General features: G+C 41.0%; 1 protein-coding gene across 8 annotated transcripts in view; it reads right to left on the bottom strand.

Annotated features, from left to right (window-relative positions):
- The window catches only part of Mecom (MDS1 and EVI1 complex locus), a 560,554-nt gene that overhangs the window by 28,641 nt on the left and 512,510 nt on the right, over positions 1-19,403 (bottom strand). For 4 of the 8 annotated variants that reach the window (XM_052731452.1, XM_052731454.1, XM_052731456.1 and 1 more), the window contains 5 exons: positions 19,096-19,198; positions 14,670-14,886; positions 8,761-8,908; positions 7,432-7,588; positions 684-2,040 (listed from right to left, as the gene is read on the bottom strand). In XM_052731452.1, coding sequence (XP_052587412.1) covers positions 684-2,040; positions 7,432-7,588; positions 8,761-8,908; positions 14,670-14,886; positions 19,096-19,198 — 1,982 coding nt within the window. The remainder of the gene's footprint in view (positions 1-683; positions 2,041-7,431; positions 7,589-8,760; positions 8,909-14,669; positions 14,887-19,095; positions 19,199-19,403) is intronic. The other 4 variants (XM_052731453.1, XM_052731455.1, XM_052731458.1 and 1 more) reach the window with 3 other exon arrangements.

Genomic DNA, 19,403 nt, shown 5'->3' with positions numbered 1-19,403 from the left:
TTTTAATGGTGATTGTTACAGTATACTACTGAAACACATTTTATTAAAAATATATGCTTTACCTATAGAATTCCTACACATTTTGAAGGAAACTGGATAATGAGATTAAATAGAAACATATTTTAAGCAACTGAATCATTCTATATACAAAGCCATTTTTGTGATTAATATTTTACTTCCTTGGGGTTCTAAGAGATTTATTCAGAAAAAGAATTGAGCACCACATACTTAAGATATGTCAGTGAGTTAGCAAAGAGGAGACTCAGGCTGCTCTAGGTCTTGTGTTATTCTAAATAAGCAATCTGTTTACATGCCCATGCCTATCTGTGCTAATCCTTCGGGAGCCTCATTCTTCTGCTGTTTGACAGCTTGCTTTAAAGATGGCTTTCTCATATTTTCCACTCCCCAAATAATGTTAAAAATAAGTTTATTGTCAGGATTAAAAAAAGTTCTGTGGGCCTATTCTAAAACCTCAATTTCAGAGACATCCAAAAATAGATCCAAATAGGTTAAGACCTGTCAACTTCTGAATAAAAGTTGATTTCTCAAGATTAAACTTCATCCACTGTTAATGATAATGATAATAATTACAATAAATGATCTGGAAGAAGAAATGTTGATATAGTATACAATCTCTGTTTCATACATCTGTTTCATCCACCATCCTCTCCCATCATCCTTACCTATAAATGGGGTCCATGAAGAAGGGAGTGGGTCTCGCATGCTGCAAGGAGCCATCTGAAGTCGGTCTTGTTTCCATATTGCTTCCTTTCTTTTCTCCAAATACATGGTTTTTTCGAGGCTCAGTCAACTTTGTCCCACCTGCTCTACTCCTACTGCCCATACTTAGATCCAGGGGCTGGTCTTGACTAGTGGCAGATGTTGCTGGAGGCTTCGAGGGGACTGAAGTCAAAGGCTTCTCATCCTTTCGCTTAGTGGTGAGGTCAAAAGGGGACTCAGAGCTTCCCTTCTGCAGTTTCTTTACTTCACTTGGTGATTGGGGTTCCATTTTCAAAGGTAACGACCTCAAGTCTCTATCAGGAAATGGGTACATTGATTGAGAGAATGCTGGAAAAAATGGGAGGGGAAACATGGAAGGGTAAGGTAACGCTCCGACTTTTTTGTCTTGCAGCCCCACCAGTCCTGTGGAACCAAAGTATTTTTCAGCAATAGACGCAATAGCCTTTATAGAATCATTCACAGCTCCTGACACCGCGGTTTGCTCCTCTACAGATGCTGAGAAAACGGAATGATTGCTGTATTCTTTCTTATTATTTATTGAAGCCAGATTCTGCAGAGGGCTTACTTTGTCTTTGAACATTTTACCATTTTCTTTACATTTCTCTTTATCACTTTCAAGGTCACTTTCCAGATCAGAGCCCGAGGTTGTTTCCAGGTCACTGCCACTTGGTGTACTGACATCATCAAGGTCACTACTCTCTGACTGGTCACTGATTTTCTCAAGGGGCCTCTCTTCAGAGGACCTCTCGGGTAGCAGTTCCACTGGCTTATTGTCCCCTACAGGTGGGTGTTTAGATAGTGCCTTCAAAATATCCTGTGTAGCTGGCAGTATCTGAGGATGTGTCAAGAGGGGACTTTGACATTTGTTTGACTGTTCAGTACTTGATAGTCCTTTAACAGGAGGACTAGCAGGTATCAGAGGAGGCCTGTGGTACAAGCCTGAAGGAAACAGACCAGGAAAGCTAAAGGAAAATCCAGGAGCTGTTGGAAAGGTAAGACCAGCAGGATGCCTATTGGTGCCAAAATAGTCAGCCAGGCCCGGGTTGGCATGACTCATATTAACCATGGACGTTTTATCCATAGCTGGGGTTCCAGGAAGTGAAATGCCTTGGCCAAAAAATCCACCTGCCGCAAAATGGTTCTTGCCCTCACAAAACCTCCTGTGTTTATTTAAGGAAGACGTAGTGCTGAACATTTGTCCACAGTCTTTGCACTTGATTTGGGTTCTGCAATCAGCATGCATGCGCTTATGACGACAAAGGTTTGAAAACTGAGTATAGGATTTATGGCAGACCTCACCTGTGTGCAAACAACAAAAAAGAGTCTCAGGCTTTATGGCAATTGCTTCTGAATTCAGCAAGTATCACAAGTGGTTTACCCAGAGTAGTTTCAATTAGGAAGCCAGGAATAGAAGTTGGGAGTCACCAATCTGGATGCTCTGAACATAAAAATTTCCATTTTACTAGATTCCAAAGCAAGGCATCCAACTGACAAATGTCTGCAAAGCAGCACAAATACTTCACACAGAGAACGTACATGTTTTCCATCCCCCCCTGCACAATATTTTGCATAATATTGTTGTGTTTAAATATTTATGGAGAAGTCATGGTCCAAAATATATTACATCCTCCACCTGATTACTAACACTAGCAGGATCTGAAAAATTAAAGATATAGTAAGCAGGAAAACTTCAGAGCACTTAAAACATCCTAGATCGGAGGCATGAAGACAGAGTAAACAGCCTTCCCTCATCCACAGACTTCACCTTTATCAACTCTCCTTGTGGGGAAAGTCTGTGGCTGCTCTTCCACTATTTCATTAGTATTATATCATGCACTCTCATCATTCACACATCAAAGCCACACAACAATGCACATTGTGTATTGGGAGACCTTTTTAACAATCATTTTCATGATTTGAGAAAGACTGACATAATTTACAATGGCTCTATTTTAAGCCTGCAAAGGAAACTCAATTGAATGTAGCCCATCCTGCATTGCTGGTTCCCATGAACCATGAGCACGTCCTCTGACTTCCCCTCACACCAGTGGCTGTGCTAGCCTTCCTGCACATGAAACCCCCATCCTTGGGAAACATGCTCACTTGTTGTTGTATCTTCCTCGGTTATCTCAGGGCTTGACTTCTGCATGTCATGGCCAAGTATGGGAAGCAGAGGAGAGGCTGTGAAAAGTCTGCTTCTGAAAGAACCCCGCAGCTGGTGTGGTCCTATACTATTCTCCTTAACCAACAATTTGTCCATAAAGTAGCATGTCCCTTCTCACAGATGTGCCAATATTTCTAAGTATATTTTAAGGCCAACCGTTGTGACACTTCAGCCTTTTAAGTAAGACTTTACTCAGTTTGAGTCTTGCAGGATTATAATATCAAATTGCTAAGCATCATACTTTTGTTTTTTAACTTTGCTGTTGATGAGTTACTTTATGTGTAAGCTTAATTTAATGCCTCTGTGCATGTTTTATACATGTGGGAATATTATATACTTTACTGGTAATTGTTGAAACAAATTGATTTCACGAAAATAAACACCAAATTCACCAGTTACTGCTTTCAAGTGATGGCTGACTGTGGGTGCAGAATGGTGAAGTCCAACACTTGAATCAAAGCAATGACGATTTTTTAAACAGTTCATGCAAAGGAGGTTTTATAGAACACAGTCAAGCAAAACTCGCTGGAGCTCTGTCCTCCCCCCTGCACAAACAGGAAGTGCTAAGCGATTGCATTTCTGGGTTTTTGCTGATAGAGGGTAAACAGTACTGCTGCACATCAGTGTGCTCATTAATATGAACAGAGCCTTTGCCACACTGCAGAGACTGTCACAGGGACATAAGCAGGAAAAGAAGATGTAGGTGCTTTCTTTTCAAATTTCTACCAGAATATATTCCCCAGTCTGTTCCAACAGCATTTAAACAGGCTCAATCAACACATGTGCTATTTATACTACTTGATACCTTGATACACTAAATAAAATCACCTGGGGGGTAAGACTTCCACATAATTGTGTTATTGTGATTCAGTTATGGACAATTCCAAGCAATTATCGATATATTACTTTATAGAACTCAGTCAAGCAAAACTCATATATATATATATATATATATATATATATAATTAGAATTATGGAAATATACTTTTTTAAAAAATCTTTGGGCATTAAAGTACTATGAAAAATGTCTTAATGGGTAGTCAACCAATCTTAAAGGCAGAAGTTGCAATGTTTTATTAAAAAAATGCTGCTCTCTCATTTTCTTTCCTAAAGCAGGATGACTTTAAGAAAATCTACAGTGTCTGTGTTGGAAATAACAGATTTATTTGACTTGTCTGTCTGGAACTTTTTGTTACAGGATGAGTAGAGTCTGTGTCTGGTCTCAAAACATAGAATCTGGGGTGTTTCCTTAGTTGGGAGTTTGTTTACCACCCTTGAAGGTTTGGACTGAGACACCAATAACTCGGCTCCAGGTCAATGGTTCAACTGATGTTGAAGTCTACACTCAACTGTAATTTTCTCAGGAACAAGGAATTAGCCTGCAGTTAACATTGCATCTTTCTCCTTCTTAAACAAATTAAGAGGTATTTTGAATATATTCTGTCTATTAGAGCATGTGGTTTCTATTTGGGAAGGCTGGGGATTGCTGTAAAGGCAATGAGTAATTACCAAGCGCTAGGGACCCTGTGCCCACTGTAATAAGAGACAGTTGTCATAAACACACTACTGGGGGCAAATCATGGTGTGTGGCCTTTGAGGAGGAAACAGATAGCAGCCATAGGTGACCCTCCACCCTTTCAGTCTCACAGCAACTCCTACATTTAAACCCCTTTGTTCTGAAATTACATGGCTATTATTTGTAATTACTCCACGGTTCACTGTCAGATTTGATATTTGAAGAAAGTCATCTGTTATTTAAATTTGCCAATAATTGCCGAGAATGCATTCAAGGGAAATATTGGATGCAGCCTGAATAATAAAGGACAATCTGTGATACTTGAAAGTGGAAAGGTTGACTTTAACATGGTTCATAGCGCAGACAAGAGTGTTGAACAATAGAGTCTATGCTTCCTGACTTTTGTTTTTAAAAATAGATAAAGCATGCAAGAGGTGATCAGAGTTCCTTGTGATTTATTCTGCTCTTCTCACCAAAACGTAAAACTTACCAACATTTATTTCTGATGAGTCTGAAATAAATTAACTAGATAGCATGCCTATAGCACTTCCAAGCAGGTGTGCCAGGAATTATGGCTTAGAGTTATGAACGCTCTCTTTCTTTCTTCCTTTATTTTTTTTTCTTTTTTAAGACAAGAAATCTCAAACTCCTATTGTATATGTAATTTCCCATGGTTCCAACAGAGCTTCCCCAGGGAGCTCAGGGCACCCTTTGTTTATCTGCTGGTTGTCTTCGCTCCACCCAGGGAACAGAACATCTAAGCAAAACAGGACTCTCTTGTACACTGGAAAAGGAAAGACAAGAACTTTTTTGGCACTTGGAAGCACAAAAGAAGGCTGTGTCAAGGCAAAGAACAGGACAGTTAGTCTCTGGCAACTCCACATTGGCACTGAAAATTAGGTGTTTTGCCAGCAGGTTCTGTAGTGGTGCCTCGGATACCTACTGCAAACCATCAGTGCTTGTCAAAATAAATAAACAAACAAACAAACCAGAAGGAGATCGAACTGGTTTTCATGGAGTTCCCAAAGCAAAAACTCAGAGATGCTGCCAGATGCTGGTAACGATTCAAACCATCCCACCCAGATCTGGATCCAAAATCAGTATAGAAGTTGGTAGCGCAGCTCACTTCTTCCCTGTATTTACACACCCAGCAGAGCAAGGGAGCAAAGAGCCCCAGAGCTGTTGCCTGGATGAACTGGGAACAAATAGTTTGCCTTCTGAATTAGTGCAGCACAACCCAGAAACAGACCCGCAAGGATGAACGAACAAAACGGAGCTGAGTTTTCCCTTTCTTGAAGTGTGTTACTAAAGTGCTCAGTCCAGGGGTGTGCCAAGTAGGTGGGCAGGAGAGACGTCCCCTGAAAGCATGCAGCTTGTAAATCTGTTTGCGTGCAGTGGATGGGAGAAAGAGCCTGTGCAGCATCAAAGAGAAAATATTCTGCTTTTACAACTGGCCCAGAACTACCGATCTGCAATGGAATCAGCAGGCAGAGGAGGAGTAAGAGCATTTTACCCCCTCCACACATACTCTCCAGCATTTATGCCCTCCACACATATACTCCAGCATTTACCCTCTCCACACATGCTCTCCAGCATTACCCCTCCACACATACATTCCAGCATTTACCCCCTCCACACATACATTCCAGCATTTACCCCTCCACACATACACTCCAGCATTTACCCCTCCACACATACACTCCAGCATTTACCCTCTCCACACATGCTCTCCAGCAAATACCTCCTCCACACATACTCTCCAGCATTTACCCCCTCCACACATATACTCCAGCATTTACCCCCTCCACACATACATTCCAGAATTTACCCCTCCACACATACATTCCAGCATTTACCCCTCCACACATACATTCCAGCATTACCCCTCCACACATACATTCCAGCATTTACCCCTCCACACATACACTCCAGCATTTACCCCTCCACACATACACTCCAGCATTTACGCCCTCCACACATACACTCCAGCATTTACCCCCTCCACACATATATTCCAACATTTACCCCCTCCACACATACACTCCAGCATTTACCCCCTCCACACATATACTCCAGCATTTACCCCTCCACACATACACTCCAGCATTTACCCCTCCACACATACACTCCAGCATTTACCCCCTCCACACATACATTCCAACATTTACCCCTCCACACATACACTCCAGCATTTACCCCCTCCACACATACACTCCAGCATTTACCCCCTCCACACATACATTCCAACATTTACCCCCTCCACACATACACTCCAGCATTTACCCCCTCCACACATATACTCCAGCATTTACCCCCTCCACACATACATTCCAGAATTTACCCCTCCACACATACATTCCAGCATTTACCCCTCCACACATACATTCCAGCATTTACCCCCTCCACACATACATTCCAGCATTTACCCCCTCCACACATATACTCCAGCATTTACCCCTCCACACATACATTCCAACATTTACCCCCTCCACACATACACTCCAGCATTTACCCCCTCCACACATACACTCCAGCATTTACCACCTCCACACATACACTCCAGTACACACACAGTAACATAAGCCTTCTTGTCAGGTGGGATTCTTCCAGCTCCTTGAGATCCAGAACAGGTTTTTAATCACTTAGTGATATCTGCTATTGGCTGTTTTGCAAAGCCAGGAACATTTACAATGTGAGATAAACCTGATTGTCTTGACTAGGTCCTCCAGCCTAGGGAGGCTCTCTCCATTCATTATTTAATGACTTCTCTTTTCTTTGCCTGATACTGATTCCATCTAAAAGAAAACACCCCATGGACTATAGACAAACTGCCATGGATCTGCTTACAAAATAATTTCTTATAATATAAAATAACCTTTCTACTTTGGACCAAAAAAACTATGAAAGCAACCTCCTCCCACCCACAAGGGACGTGGGTGGCCATGCTCTTGAGCACAGAGCCTTTTGAAGGAGAGGTAGATGCACAGGAGGCTGGTGTGTTCACACTTACAGATGAAGGGCTTCACACTGCTGTGGATGTGCTTGTGTTGTTTGAGGCCTGATGAAGTAGCAAACGTTTTACCGCACTCCGGGCAAGCGTGCGCCCGGGCGCCGACATGTTGAGACCGAATATGTCGCTGAAGGTTGCTAGGGTCCGTGAAAACCTGCTAGGAAACGAGTACTGATTAATCCAGAAACTTCACTCAGATACAAGAAAGAAGACCAGCAACAGCCCAAGGAGAAACTTTCTTTGTCTTGTTTTTATTTGTTTTCACCAAAGACCAAGAGTTTCTTGTCTTTGTACTTTTTCCATAAAAGAAACTCCTTTAAGAAAGAACCCAGAAATTATTCTGTCCTCTGCATTTAGAGCAGTGTATCTATTAGTATCAGTTATTGGACCACGTAATGAATGGACTATCAGGACACAGTCAAAGCCTTTTTAGTAACTGAGGGTAAAGATCAATTCTGTCCAGGCCATCATTAAAACTACACTTTAACTAAAGACACATTGCACACATGATTTGGAAGATTTTGATGAAAGTACCCAAATCAATTTAAATAATGTCCCTAAGAAGTTAAACTCAAACACAGTGTTTCTTCTTCACATTTCCAGCAATCTGGAGCTTTTCCTTTGGATATTTCACTAAATAAAAATGAAAAACCCAGTAACACATTCAGGAATAAAATATCCTTGAACTATTTCAAATGTCCCATTTTCCACTGCCATGAAAGCTATAGAGATAGAAAGCGACCTTTCAGGACATCTCTGTGTTCATTGTGGATGGCCATTGCTGGAGCTCACTCTGTGGCCCAAATGGAGAACCATCTCTTCACCTGAATGTTGTGTAGCACTGACCACTATGACAGAGCCCTGTACTGTTTGATGAGAACCAAATTATGATTTATAAGAGGGATTAGATGGAAAACTTGGAAAAAGTTGGAGTCTCCCACTCTTTCTGAATGAGCATTCCGAGTGTTATGTGATTTTTCTCACAAATAGCTATTAAAAGAAGTAAGTAATGAACCTGGGGTACAATTTTAATTCCCCATGAGGAATGAAACAACCCCATATTGGCAAGTCAGTAGCGGGACCAGGGATGTCTCACACCTAGTTCTGTAACTCACCATTAAGCGTCACTTCCTCCCTGACAGAAATAAAAGGATACCCACTAAGTGTCTCTATGTGCTCTACTAATGCTTTTCTGCACACAACACTCAGTCTACTTTTCTGAAGGTATTTACAGCTCCCCATCTCAAGGCCTGGTTTTATACAGCATAGCAGGTGATGGCTGAAGAGAGAGGAGGAGAGGGAGGTGAGTAGACCACAAATTCACTGTACCTTGGCACAGTTTTCACATTCATAGTGCTTTCCACTGTCATGTGACATCTGGTGGCGAATTAAGTTGGACTTCCAGTTAAATGCCTTGGGACACTGATCACACTTATACTCTCTCTCCTCGGTATGTGACAACATGTGCTTCTCCAAGCTGTTAAGAGAACAATGGATTTAATAAGATGTGGTGACAAGGAAAACATTCAAAAACAGAATTCTACTTCATTACTAATCCATCTGGCAAGGAAAGAACTGAGAAGGAAAGAAGTTGGAGCGAGAGGAAGGAAAGGGGAGGAATGGGCTTTTGATGGACAGTAGTACCAGTTATGTCCCCTAGACTACATTTCCCATCAGCTCTAGCCCTGTTAGGAATAAATCTGACACAGCTATCGAGGATTATCTGTTGAGTTAGGACTATGATAGACAGTTATCTATCTATTATAGATTTGTGACATAATCTTAATAGCAACATTGATTGCTGCTATCTACTTCATTCCAATATAAAACATAGTAATAAAATGCTTAAGGATATGAGGTAAGTATTTAATCTAATATATGTAACCTCTAGATATGAAAGTATTTATATTTCTAGTCATATAGAAAAGAGAACTGAAAGTTAACTTTTGATTATGGCCCTGATATAGGTATGTGGATGTGCAGATAGATACATGGGGATAGATAATAGATGATGATGATGGCAACAACACTGGCGACTGCAATGATGAGTATGAAAAAGAAGAAGATAGGTGGAAGATCGATGGATGGATAGACAGACAGACAGATAGATAGACAGATAGATAGATGAATGATGGATAAATATAATAGATGATAGGTAGATAGATGATAGATAGATAGATGATAGATAGATAGATAGATAGATAGATAGACAGACAGACAGATGATAGATAGATAGATAACATGAACTATAAGGGAAAGTATATAGAATTTAAGTAAATACAGTATTGAGAAAAACATGATTAGAAGTTTCTCACAAGATAGTCTATCTACATTTTAAAGTTTAGAATGTTTTGATTTCTTGAGATTTTGGCTTCCTTTCCTAATTTGGTACGTGACCCTGCACAAATACAATGAGAAGCAAGTATAGATAATGTCTGTAGTTAGCAGGCACCTGCAACATTTTTGTTCATTGACCACATTGTCCATGGCACACTAGCATACTACACTCACATACAGTACTAGGAGCTCCTGAGACTCTTAGCCCATTTCCATTCTGATAAAGCATACAAGCTAGGTTCTGAACATTTTGTTATTACAAAGAGCAAGAAAGTGGTAGATGATCTCAAAAGAAATCAGGATGCCAATTTGAAAATATGCTTGAGACTTTAAACAAAACAAAACTTTGCCAGTCACCCTAATGGGGTGATTGTTGTGAAAACCAGACAATGAAGGGGAAAATACAAACATGTTCCATGCTTTCCTATGATGGAAACTCTATTTTAGGGTGGCAAAACAGACAATAAGGGGTAGTTTTTCTACACATAGTTAATTAATCCTTATAATAAATGATGAAAGGATGATGAAACTGGAATTCTTCATTTGTCATTAATTAATTACCTGATATAAATAAATGACAATATCAACAATGCATGCTGTTAAACCACTGCATCTAAAGCCCAGCCAAGGCTGAGGATGCAATGATGCCTTTATGGGCAAAAGCAGGAAAGAGAGTGGACATATACACAAACCACCAAGGACATATACACAGCAGAATTTGCAAGGAAAAGGTGAACTGAGAAAAGTAGCTGGAGAGAGATAGACTGAGAGGGAGAATCTGACAAGAGGAACATTTACTAGATTAAAGTAGGCATAATTCTGTCAATCAACTCTAATACATGGACCTTCTGTTCATAATAATCCTAAAAGTCCTAATTATCAGAATGATGCCAAACTTATTTTTTTTTTTTTTTTTTGGTTTTTCGAGACAGGGTTTTTCTGTGTAGCTTTGCGCCTCCCTGGAACTCACTTGGTAGCCCAGGCTGGCCTCGAACTCACAGAGATCCGCCTGGCTCTGCCTCCCAAGTGCTGGGATTAAAGGCGTGCGCCACCACCGCCCGGCCAAACTTATTATTTTTAAAGTACACTACCAAACTATATTTCAAAAGTCTTAAGTTTCTACAGACACATCCTGACATATATATAAAATGTGTGTTAAATATATATACAATGAGAATACATATAAAGAAAAATATAATATCCAAAGTTTGTTTCAAATACTCTAAAATAGTTAGAGAAGTAAGACAAAACTGGCCTTTGTGACAATTGTTGAAACTGAACACACTGGTGTTTTTAAATTCACCATCCTCTCTTATGTGTGCCTATTTGAAGCATTCCACAATAAAAATCTATTAAAACTGGCAAGAATGAGTGTTTAATTTTCTGTCTCATTTTTCTGTGAGATGAATATCCCATATTTGAATGTCAGTTAAGACATGTATTAAGAATGCATTCCCCAGCAGTTATGAGTGGGATTGGTAACTGAATAAAGCACTCATTCTCATATCTTCATAAACTAAAAATACCTTTCCCACATTTATTCTCCTCTATAGTTTCCTTCCTATTCGTATTGGCATATGAACTCATTTTGAGGCCCTATGAGTCAGTCCTGCTGAAAATGCTGCTGTCTGAGCACAAGTGCTGAAAACAAAGTACTGGATGGAAAGGGACATGGAGCTGGAAGACCCTATCTTTATCTGCACATGCACTGCTCTGTTTGTTAAAGTTGAAAAGCTAGTGAGTGAGGTAGGATTGATCTCAGTCACTGCGATGAGCATGAGCTGGATCAGAAGCATCCTTGGAAACCACTGCAGTGACTGAGCTTTCGCTATCTTCAGTAGCCAGGGAGGGTAAGCCATTTTGGACACATATTCCAGTATGTGTATGTGGATCCTAAACCCTGCATCCCAGTGGCAGAAGATTGCCATGTGTTCTGAGACTCATTCTTTCTCCTAACTACAAGGACGTGGTCTAGTTCCAAGAGAACGTTGTGAGCACATAGCACTCAGTAGGGGATGACAAAGCAAGGCAATGTTTCCTTCGTTCCTTCTCTTGAGTAGCATAAGATTCATATTGTTCCACAGTGTTATCACTATCAACTACTCTGATAAAAAGGGCCATGTAGATAGTCAGTAATATGGAAGCATGGGGAACAAAATTAAGTTCCTAGCACCCACATAACAGGCTGACATGACAGCATACATTTGAAATCCAAGCAGAGAAGAAGGTAGAGAGAAGAGGAGCCCTGGGGTGGGCTCACTGGCACCAGCTGGCCTAGCCTAGTCAGTAAACTTCAGGCCAAAGAGAAATCCTGTCTCAGAATAAAACAGAAAAGAAACGTGGACAGCCTCCAGAGAATGAAAGCCAAGATTATCCTCTGTCCTGCTCATGCATGTGCATATATATGTTCATATAGCTACACATACATGTGCACATGCACAGACTCCACACATACACACATACACCCTGTCAGCCCTCACATGCACACCCAAAAGGAGGGAGGGAAGCAAGTTATCCAAAAGCAAAAGTGCATTGCTTCCACAAGCAGAAGCACTCCAGCCAGTCATCAGACTTCTTGACGTTTCAAACAGTTTAGTAGTAGTTTGTGGAGCTTTGTCAGCATCCCATGTTCTCGCCCCCGCCCTGTGCCCACCTCTGGATTCGTTTTAAAGATTTTAGGGACAAAAAGATGGCTCAGTGTGTAAATGTGCTAGGGCTAACCACCTAAGTCCTATCCTAGAATTCTACATGGTAGAAAGAGAGAACAAACTCCTGCAACTCCAGGAAGTTGTACCTACATACACACACACAAAAATAAATAAATAAATAAACAAATAAATAAATAAATCAATAAATAAATCAATAAATTCAACAAAGAATTTTTAAGTATTTTAGATGGGAGATGCAGAAAGAAGAATGTGTTACATTAAAGAAGGCAGTCTCATCTGTTGACAAGATTAGCAATAATGGCAGCCTTCAATGAAGAGGGAAATATCCAAAAGATGCACATTTGGGGCAGGACTACAGCATATAATCCATGATAACCCACAACACTTAGTGAAATGGTCCCAACTGCTTGAAAATATGCTCTTTGCATCTGGCTGGGCTGCCAGAAGGCAGGTTTGGAGGGTTCTGCACTGTAGTCCACCTAATGACTGACTGATAGTTGCCTTCAGCATGAAGTGGCCTACCTGGAGCTCTTGCCTGAGGTTGAATAGATCCAGAAGGTCACTCCTAAGGACACTTGCTATTCACCTCCCAAAGGAACTGAGAATTCCATTTTTTTTCACAGTAATACTGTCTGTTTTTTTTTTTTTAATCAAAGTAAAATACTTCATTTCTGGCACCAGAGATACCAATTCTTTGTATGAATATTTTCTCTTCTTACTGACATCTACTGGTTTTATCTTTTATAATATTGGGGCATGATGATATTTGAGAGACACTGAGTGATTTTTTTATTATAAATATACATTTTGCTAACCGTATATAGATAACTTACTGATTTATTCTCTGCAGATTTGTATTTATAGAGTGAATGTAAAGGGTGCTAGGGAATCTCTCTTATTTCCCATTTTCTCTTTTCATTAGTAACAAACAAACTTGGACCTGTTTCCAAAGCTAAAGATGCATCTATTTGACTCAGTCTCATTAAGAAAGTGGTTATACTTCAATGTCTGTTAGTCATTCCTACCTAAACGGAACGATGTTTGCATGAAATCCTTTCCTAGCAAGACCGAACCAGGAGAAGAGAATGCAGGGCAGTAAGAGGAGGGACAGAAAAACAGGGAGAGCAGCCAGTAAAGAAGGACAGGGAAAGAAAGGGTGAGTTGTGGTGTGAGCTGTGTGGAGAGCCCACTCAACCATTCACACTCTTGAACAAGGCCAGTTGATCGATGCACAGCTTTCCCACGGAAACATGGCGTAATGTATTATCTTGAAAGTCAAATTGTGTGTTCCAAAGATCATTTCCAAATTGAAAAACACAAAATAATGAATGCAATTATTAAAATCCTTTGTGAACCAAAAGCAAAAGCCATTAGGTGGAAATAAGCAAAAAGAAAAGTTATTAGCGTCTCTAAACATGACGTTGCATTTTGTAGCATAGTTATCAACATAGTCTTTTAAGGGGAGGCTCTGGTGTTGTTGTTTCCTTCAGTCAAATAAAAAACATTCTTAAATCAAATTCGAAGGGCCATGCAAAGCAAATACGCTACTGAGATCTGATTTTCATTTTCTGAAAGGTAAATACTCAAGCATTGCTCCATTTAGATTCCTACAGCTCCTGCCATTCTTCCCCGTAGAAAATCCTACACGAAGACACAGCGTATTCTTGTTCTTTTGTAGCTGTGCAATTGGAAAACTAATTTGAATTAAATCCTTGAGCTACATGGCTCTATCAAAAAGCATCTTCTAAAGTGAGCCTGAGGTCTAGATGTTTAGTCATTTAAATGATTTAGAGGTAGCTTTACTGTTCTTGGCATATCACTACCTATTTGTCCCCTCACCCTGTATTTTTTTTTCCTCAAAGTCATCATTCCCTGTAAGTTGAACCTTCAGTTCACAAGAACCCAACTTAAAATATAACATCTGTAGACTGGAGATAGCTCACTGGTTGAGCACTTGTCTAATACAGTCAAGTCTCTGGTTGAATCCCTAAGTTTAGGAAGAAAGGAAGGAGGGGAAGGGAGGAGATAAAAGGGAAAGAGGATGGACAGAATATTTTCTGTTTGACAAAAAAAAAAGAAAAAAAAAAAAAGGAAACAGGGATCCCTGAGCATGCCAACAGCAAATCTGGCCAGATGTTTGAAGCTCCAATCTCCCCCAGAGCAAAATTGCCAAACTCCAGCATAACATTTTGCTGCAGAGCAAACACCCATGTTCAACAGGCCTTTGCTAACCTTTGCAGATCGGGGAAAACTCGGTCACATTCCTTACAGTCCTGGTTGCCATGGATCTCTCGGAGATCACTCTCACTCTCAAGGTTTTGTTGCAAGTCCTCTTCCACCATGGAGAACGCCGAGTGAGGTGTGCTGCATGGAAACTTCTGGTGATCTGCTAGTTCAGCCTTGGATTCAAAGAGCTGGTCACAGTCCTCACAGCGGTGCTGCCGATCTTCTGTGGAGACAGTTCAAGTGTTAGTAGGGTCCAGAATCAACTGCCACCATAAACCTCACTGAGTTACACAACCATTGTTTGCTTTTGGAGTGTGTGTGTGTTTGTGTGTGTGTGTGTGTGTGTGTGTGTGTGTGTGTGTGTGTGTGCGCGCACACGTGCGCATGTGTGTGGTGTGTGTGAAAGATGGGAGGAGGGAGGGACAGAGATTGGGGGAGACTGTCTGTGTGTAAGTGAACTCACCCTTACATGTATGCACATGTGGAAGGGAGATGCTGCTCTTGGGTGTCTGTCTCTATTGCTCCCCACTTTGGTTTTTGAAACAACCTCTCAGTGGACCGCTCACCACTTGGATGAACTGGCTCGGCTGCAAACCCTGGGGATACTCCTCATTCTGCCTCTACCTCTGATGGGGTTACAGATGTGCACAGTCGTGCTTGGCTTTTCCATGGATGCTGAGGATCTAGACTCAAGGCCTTATGCTTAGACAGCAAGCACTTTACCCACTAAGCCATTTCCCAATCCTTAAAGTTTTGACTGTTATTTCTCCCAAGCCAAGCTTAATGTAGAAATTAAAAATAACATATGGAAAGAACCCCATAAAAATCTGGAAAAATAATGCATTTACTGTGGCTACAATGTGATCTGTTAAAGTAAAACTTAACACCTAAACACATTTGCAGGTTCTAGGGATAACAGAAGCAATAATTAATACACACTAACCATAATCTAGTCTCTCAAGCCAGTACAGGAGTTATTCATATTCCTTAAAACTTAATTTTTACCTAAAGTTTCAGATAACAGTGCTAAAGCTTGAGGAAAACTAAACAGTCAGTTACAGAGCTGAAAGATAAGTGACTGTGTCAGAATTCGAACTCACTTCCACATTTCCCTAAGCCAATGACATGTTGCTTGAAAGACACAGGGTACACAGAGGCCCTGTCTGAACCACAATTATACCCATCATTGTCAGCAAACTGTCATGGGGCACAGGCTGTCTTTAGCACCCTGCAAGGTTAATTTATTGTCCTCTGGGACCAGTGATAATTGGCATGGCTTTGTTAAACAGCAAACATGAACGTACACTTCACATCGACATACTTATAAATAGGCAACAGTGGTGGAAAACACAACGTGCTTTGTAGTCATGGACAAAGAGCACTGTCCCTGCTCTTTCTACTCAATAGCTGAGGTTCCACTCAAAAGACCACACTCAGTGGAGGTCAGGTGTGCTCCCAGAGGTATTGTGTATATCTCACGAAGCTGAAAAGCACCCATAGTAACACCATGACACATATGCTGTTTTGTAGACCGATAACCAAGGAAGACGTTATTCTTCAGTTATTAATTGACTAAGTGTTTGGGGGAAAACATTGTAATCACCTACCAAATTGCCAGACACTTTGCTGGAGAATGAATGCACAAGAAACTCAGAGGGATATGCATGAGTGCAATGCTGTGACAAAAGAACACACAGGAACCCAAAGGAAATAACTGTCTACCTCAACTAAGTTGGAGAAAATGGTTCACAAAGGGCTTAGAATAGGTAAAAATCGGCGAGGTGAGATGGGAACAGTGCGCACTAAGGGTGAAGGTGCTCACACACACGGCTCACAGAAGGGTCAGACTGCAGTGAAGCATACCAGGTAGATAAGGCACACAGAGGGGAGGAGAGAAAGGATGTTACAGGAGGATTAAATGCTCGTGTTAAGAGGGGAACAGAATTTCACCAGAAGCTGGAAGTGGACGTGTGTTCAGGCTTGGTCTGTAGAAGAATTTCCCCCATCTGCAGTGGGGCAAGTCTAACAGAGACCCACCGAGAGCCTGGTACCACTGAAGACACAGGTTTAGCTTAAACCACATCAGTAATGGGGGGTGGGCAATGGCAGAGGACGCGGATAACTCTGTCTTACTTGGTATGCAGCGAGTTATGGGGGGTGGATGTGGTCTACAGTCAATCTCCTCTGCCTTGGAGACAGAAATCTCAATATTAACTAAAGAAAAATTTTATAAAGTTTATAACACTGTCTACATAGTCAAGATCTGTGCTTCCAATCTCATCCAGGAACCCACAAAGAAATAGAACTTGCAGGCTGCAAAATGCATGGAAGGAGGCTAATATTAGACAACAAAGACACTGTCCTACATGTTGGCTGTGTTTTATTCCAAGAGAATTTGCTTCCCCTTAGCCTCAGTTCCTCAACCTGTAAAATCAATATAATACCTCACTCAGGGGGTTATAATCTATATGTAAAAGATTAAGAAACAATGTATGCAAAGCATATTATACACAGCATATAGAAGATATGGAGCACAAATGCTTGAAATTTATTTTTTTCTAGAAGTATAGAACCCAAATAACCTCTTAAACTTTCTAAGTCTTATACATCAGTACATGGTTATATTTGAAAATAAATATGATACATTGAAACAACAAGCAATTAATGATTCAAGGATGTTTTATGCAGAAATATGTGTATATGTGTGTTCATATATGTGTGTGTAGAAGTGTGTGTGCAGATGCGTGTATATGTGTGGCTGGGAAGACAACCTCAGGTGACAATTTTCAGGTACTGGCCTAGAACTCACTTAATTGGCTGGCAGACCAGTCAGTGTCCCAGCGCTTCACCTGTCTCCACCTCATAAGCACTGAGACTACATGGCATCACTCTTGGATGTTACCACATGGCTTCTGAAGATCAGACCCAGGTCTTCAGGCTTGCAAGGCAATCTATCTTCTTAGCCCTCAAAATACTTTAAACCATGATTACTTTCTTTAATGAGTGGCAATCTTAAGAAGGAATAATTACTTTTATTTGGGCATTTTGAAAGCAGTAAATTAATCTTTTCTACTACTTTTTTTTTTTGGTTTTTCGAGACAGGTTTTCTCTGTGTAGCTTTGGAGCCTATCCTGGAACTTACTCTGTAACCCAAGCTGGCCTTGAACTCACAGAGATTTGCCTGCCTCTGCCTCCCGAGTGCTGGGATTAAAGGCGTGCGCCACCACCGCTACTACTTTAAAAAACTGCTTGAAAACATCTAGGACTCAGCAGTCATGTACAAGTGAAAACTGTACCCAACGAGCCCCAGACTACACATTTTTAATCATTAAGCACCCTGTATCATCTAAGGTCAGACTCCACATTCAGGCACAAATTCCACCAGGCTGACTGAGAAGTCTAGATTTCTAAAGGCAATTTCATGTCAGACTTTCTGATAGGAAAATGTATGATCCAAAGACACCCCTAAACCACCAGGATATTTTACAAAGAGACAGATGGAGCTCAACTATGGGGGACAATAACTAGCCATGACGGCAGCTTCCATCACAGAGACTCGAGAGCTCAGGTCCTCTCTCCGCATCCCTGGAGCCTGACTCTGATACTTGCAACTGAAAGGTGCTCTAAAGTATTTTTGGTTCAAAATACTGTGTTGAACCAAATCACATTATATTAGGAGACAGGAATAGGAAGGAAAACGGAAACATTGCCTCAGCTCAATGACACCCAAACAGGTTGTCCTGGATCTGTCTTGAACATGGATCACTACTAGCTGTCATTTGTCTAGAGCCTCCATCCTTTGATATACAACAGTCTTCTGACATGGAATAATTCCATTGGCTGTAAGATTTCCTCATCTATACTTTTTTGCCCAGGATCTCTTCCTTTCTCCTCCCACAAGGTCATGTTTTGCTCCCATGAAAACACTTTCCCAGTAATATACTCTTGCATGGGACCTGGGTTCAATTTCCAGTTCCCACATGATGGCTCACAACTTCCTATCACTTAAGCTTCTAAAGTGTGACACCGCCTTCTGGCTTCTGTAGGCACTGTTTGTACATACGAACTGTGTGTGCACATACACACATGCAGACAGAACACTAAATATACAAACAAACAAACAACTAATAAAAACTCTTTAAAAGAGTGGGAGGATTCTTACAGAAGGAATTGACCAAACTGAAGGGGATGGTTCTGACCAGGTCTTCAAAATTCGTTTCCATGCACATCAGGATAGACCTTAGCTCACTGTGGCGTCTCCAATAGCCACATGTCAACTCCAGAAAATACCCATTCTGAGACAACACATTTGTCAGCAAGGACACTGTACAGCCAAGGAAGCTCATGAAGAAACACAGGTGTGAAGGGCCCTCTTGGACATGCTGCCGTCTCCGGAAAGCAGCTGGCCCCGAGTGCTGCACACCACACTCACCATGGAGGTCAGGCGCCATAGGCTCATGGGGATCGTCTTCACTCTTCATGAACAGCAGGAGCTCTTCCCCCGGTGCAATGTCTGCGACTACTCGGTAGAATATCTTCAAAGATCAGGTCCAGGTGGCAGGAAAGACAGACAGGAGCAAGCGTTAACAAAGGGCAGGATACACCGGGGCAGCTGTACATTTTCTTATATTTTAATAAACACATTCCCTTGTATTTTTTATCAAAGGAAATGGTGATTTCTGTTTTATAAACTAAGAAGAAAAAAATCTCCTTGTTGAAATAAAGAAAAATCTCTCAAGC

The sequence above is a fragment of the Peromyscus californicus genome, unplaced genomic scaffold (genome assembly GCF_007827085.1).
Source record: "Peromyscus californicus insignis strain IS unplaced genomic scaffold, ASM782708v3 Scaffold_9__1_contigs__length_137607984, whole genome shotgun sequence".
In the NCBI taxonomy this organism is placed as follows: Eukaryota; Metazoa; Chordata; class Mammalia; order Rodentia; family Cricetidae; genus Peromyscus; species Peromyscus californicus.
This window is presented reverse-complemented; position numbering and strand designations above follow the sequence as displayed.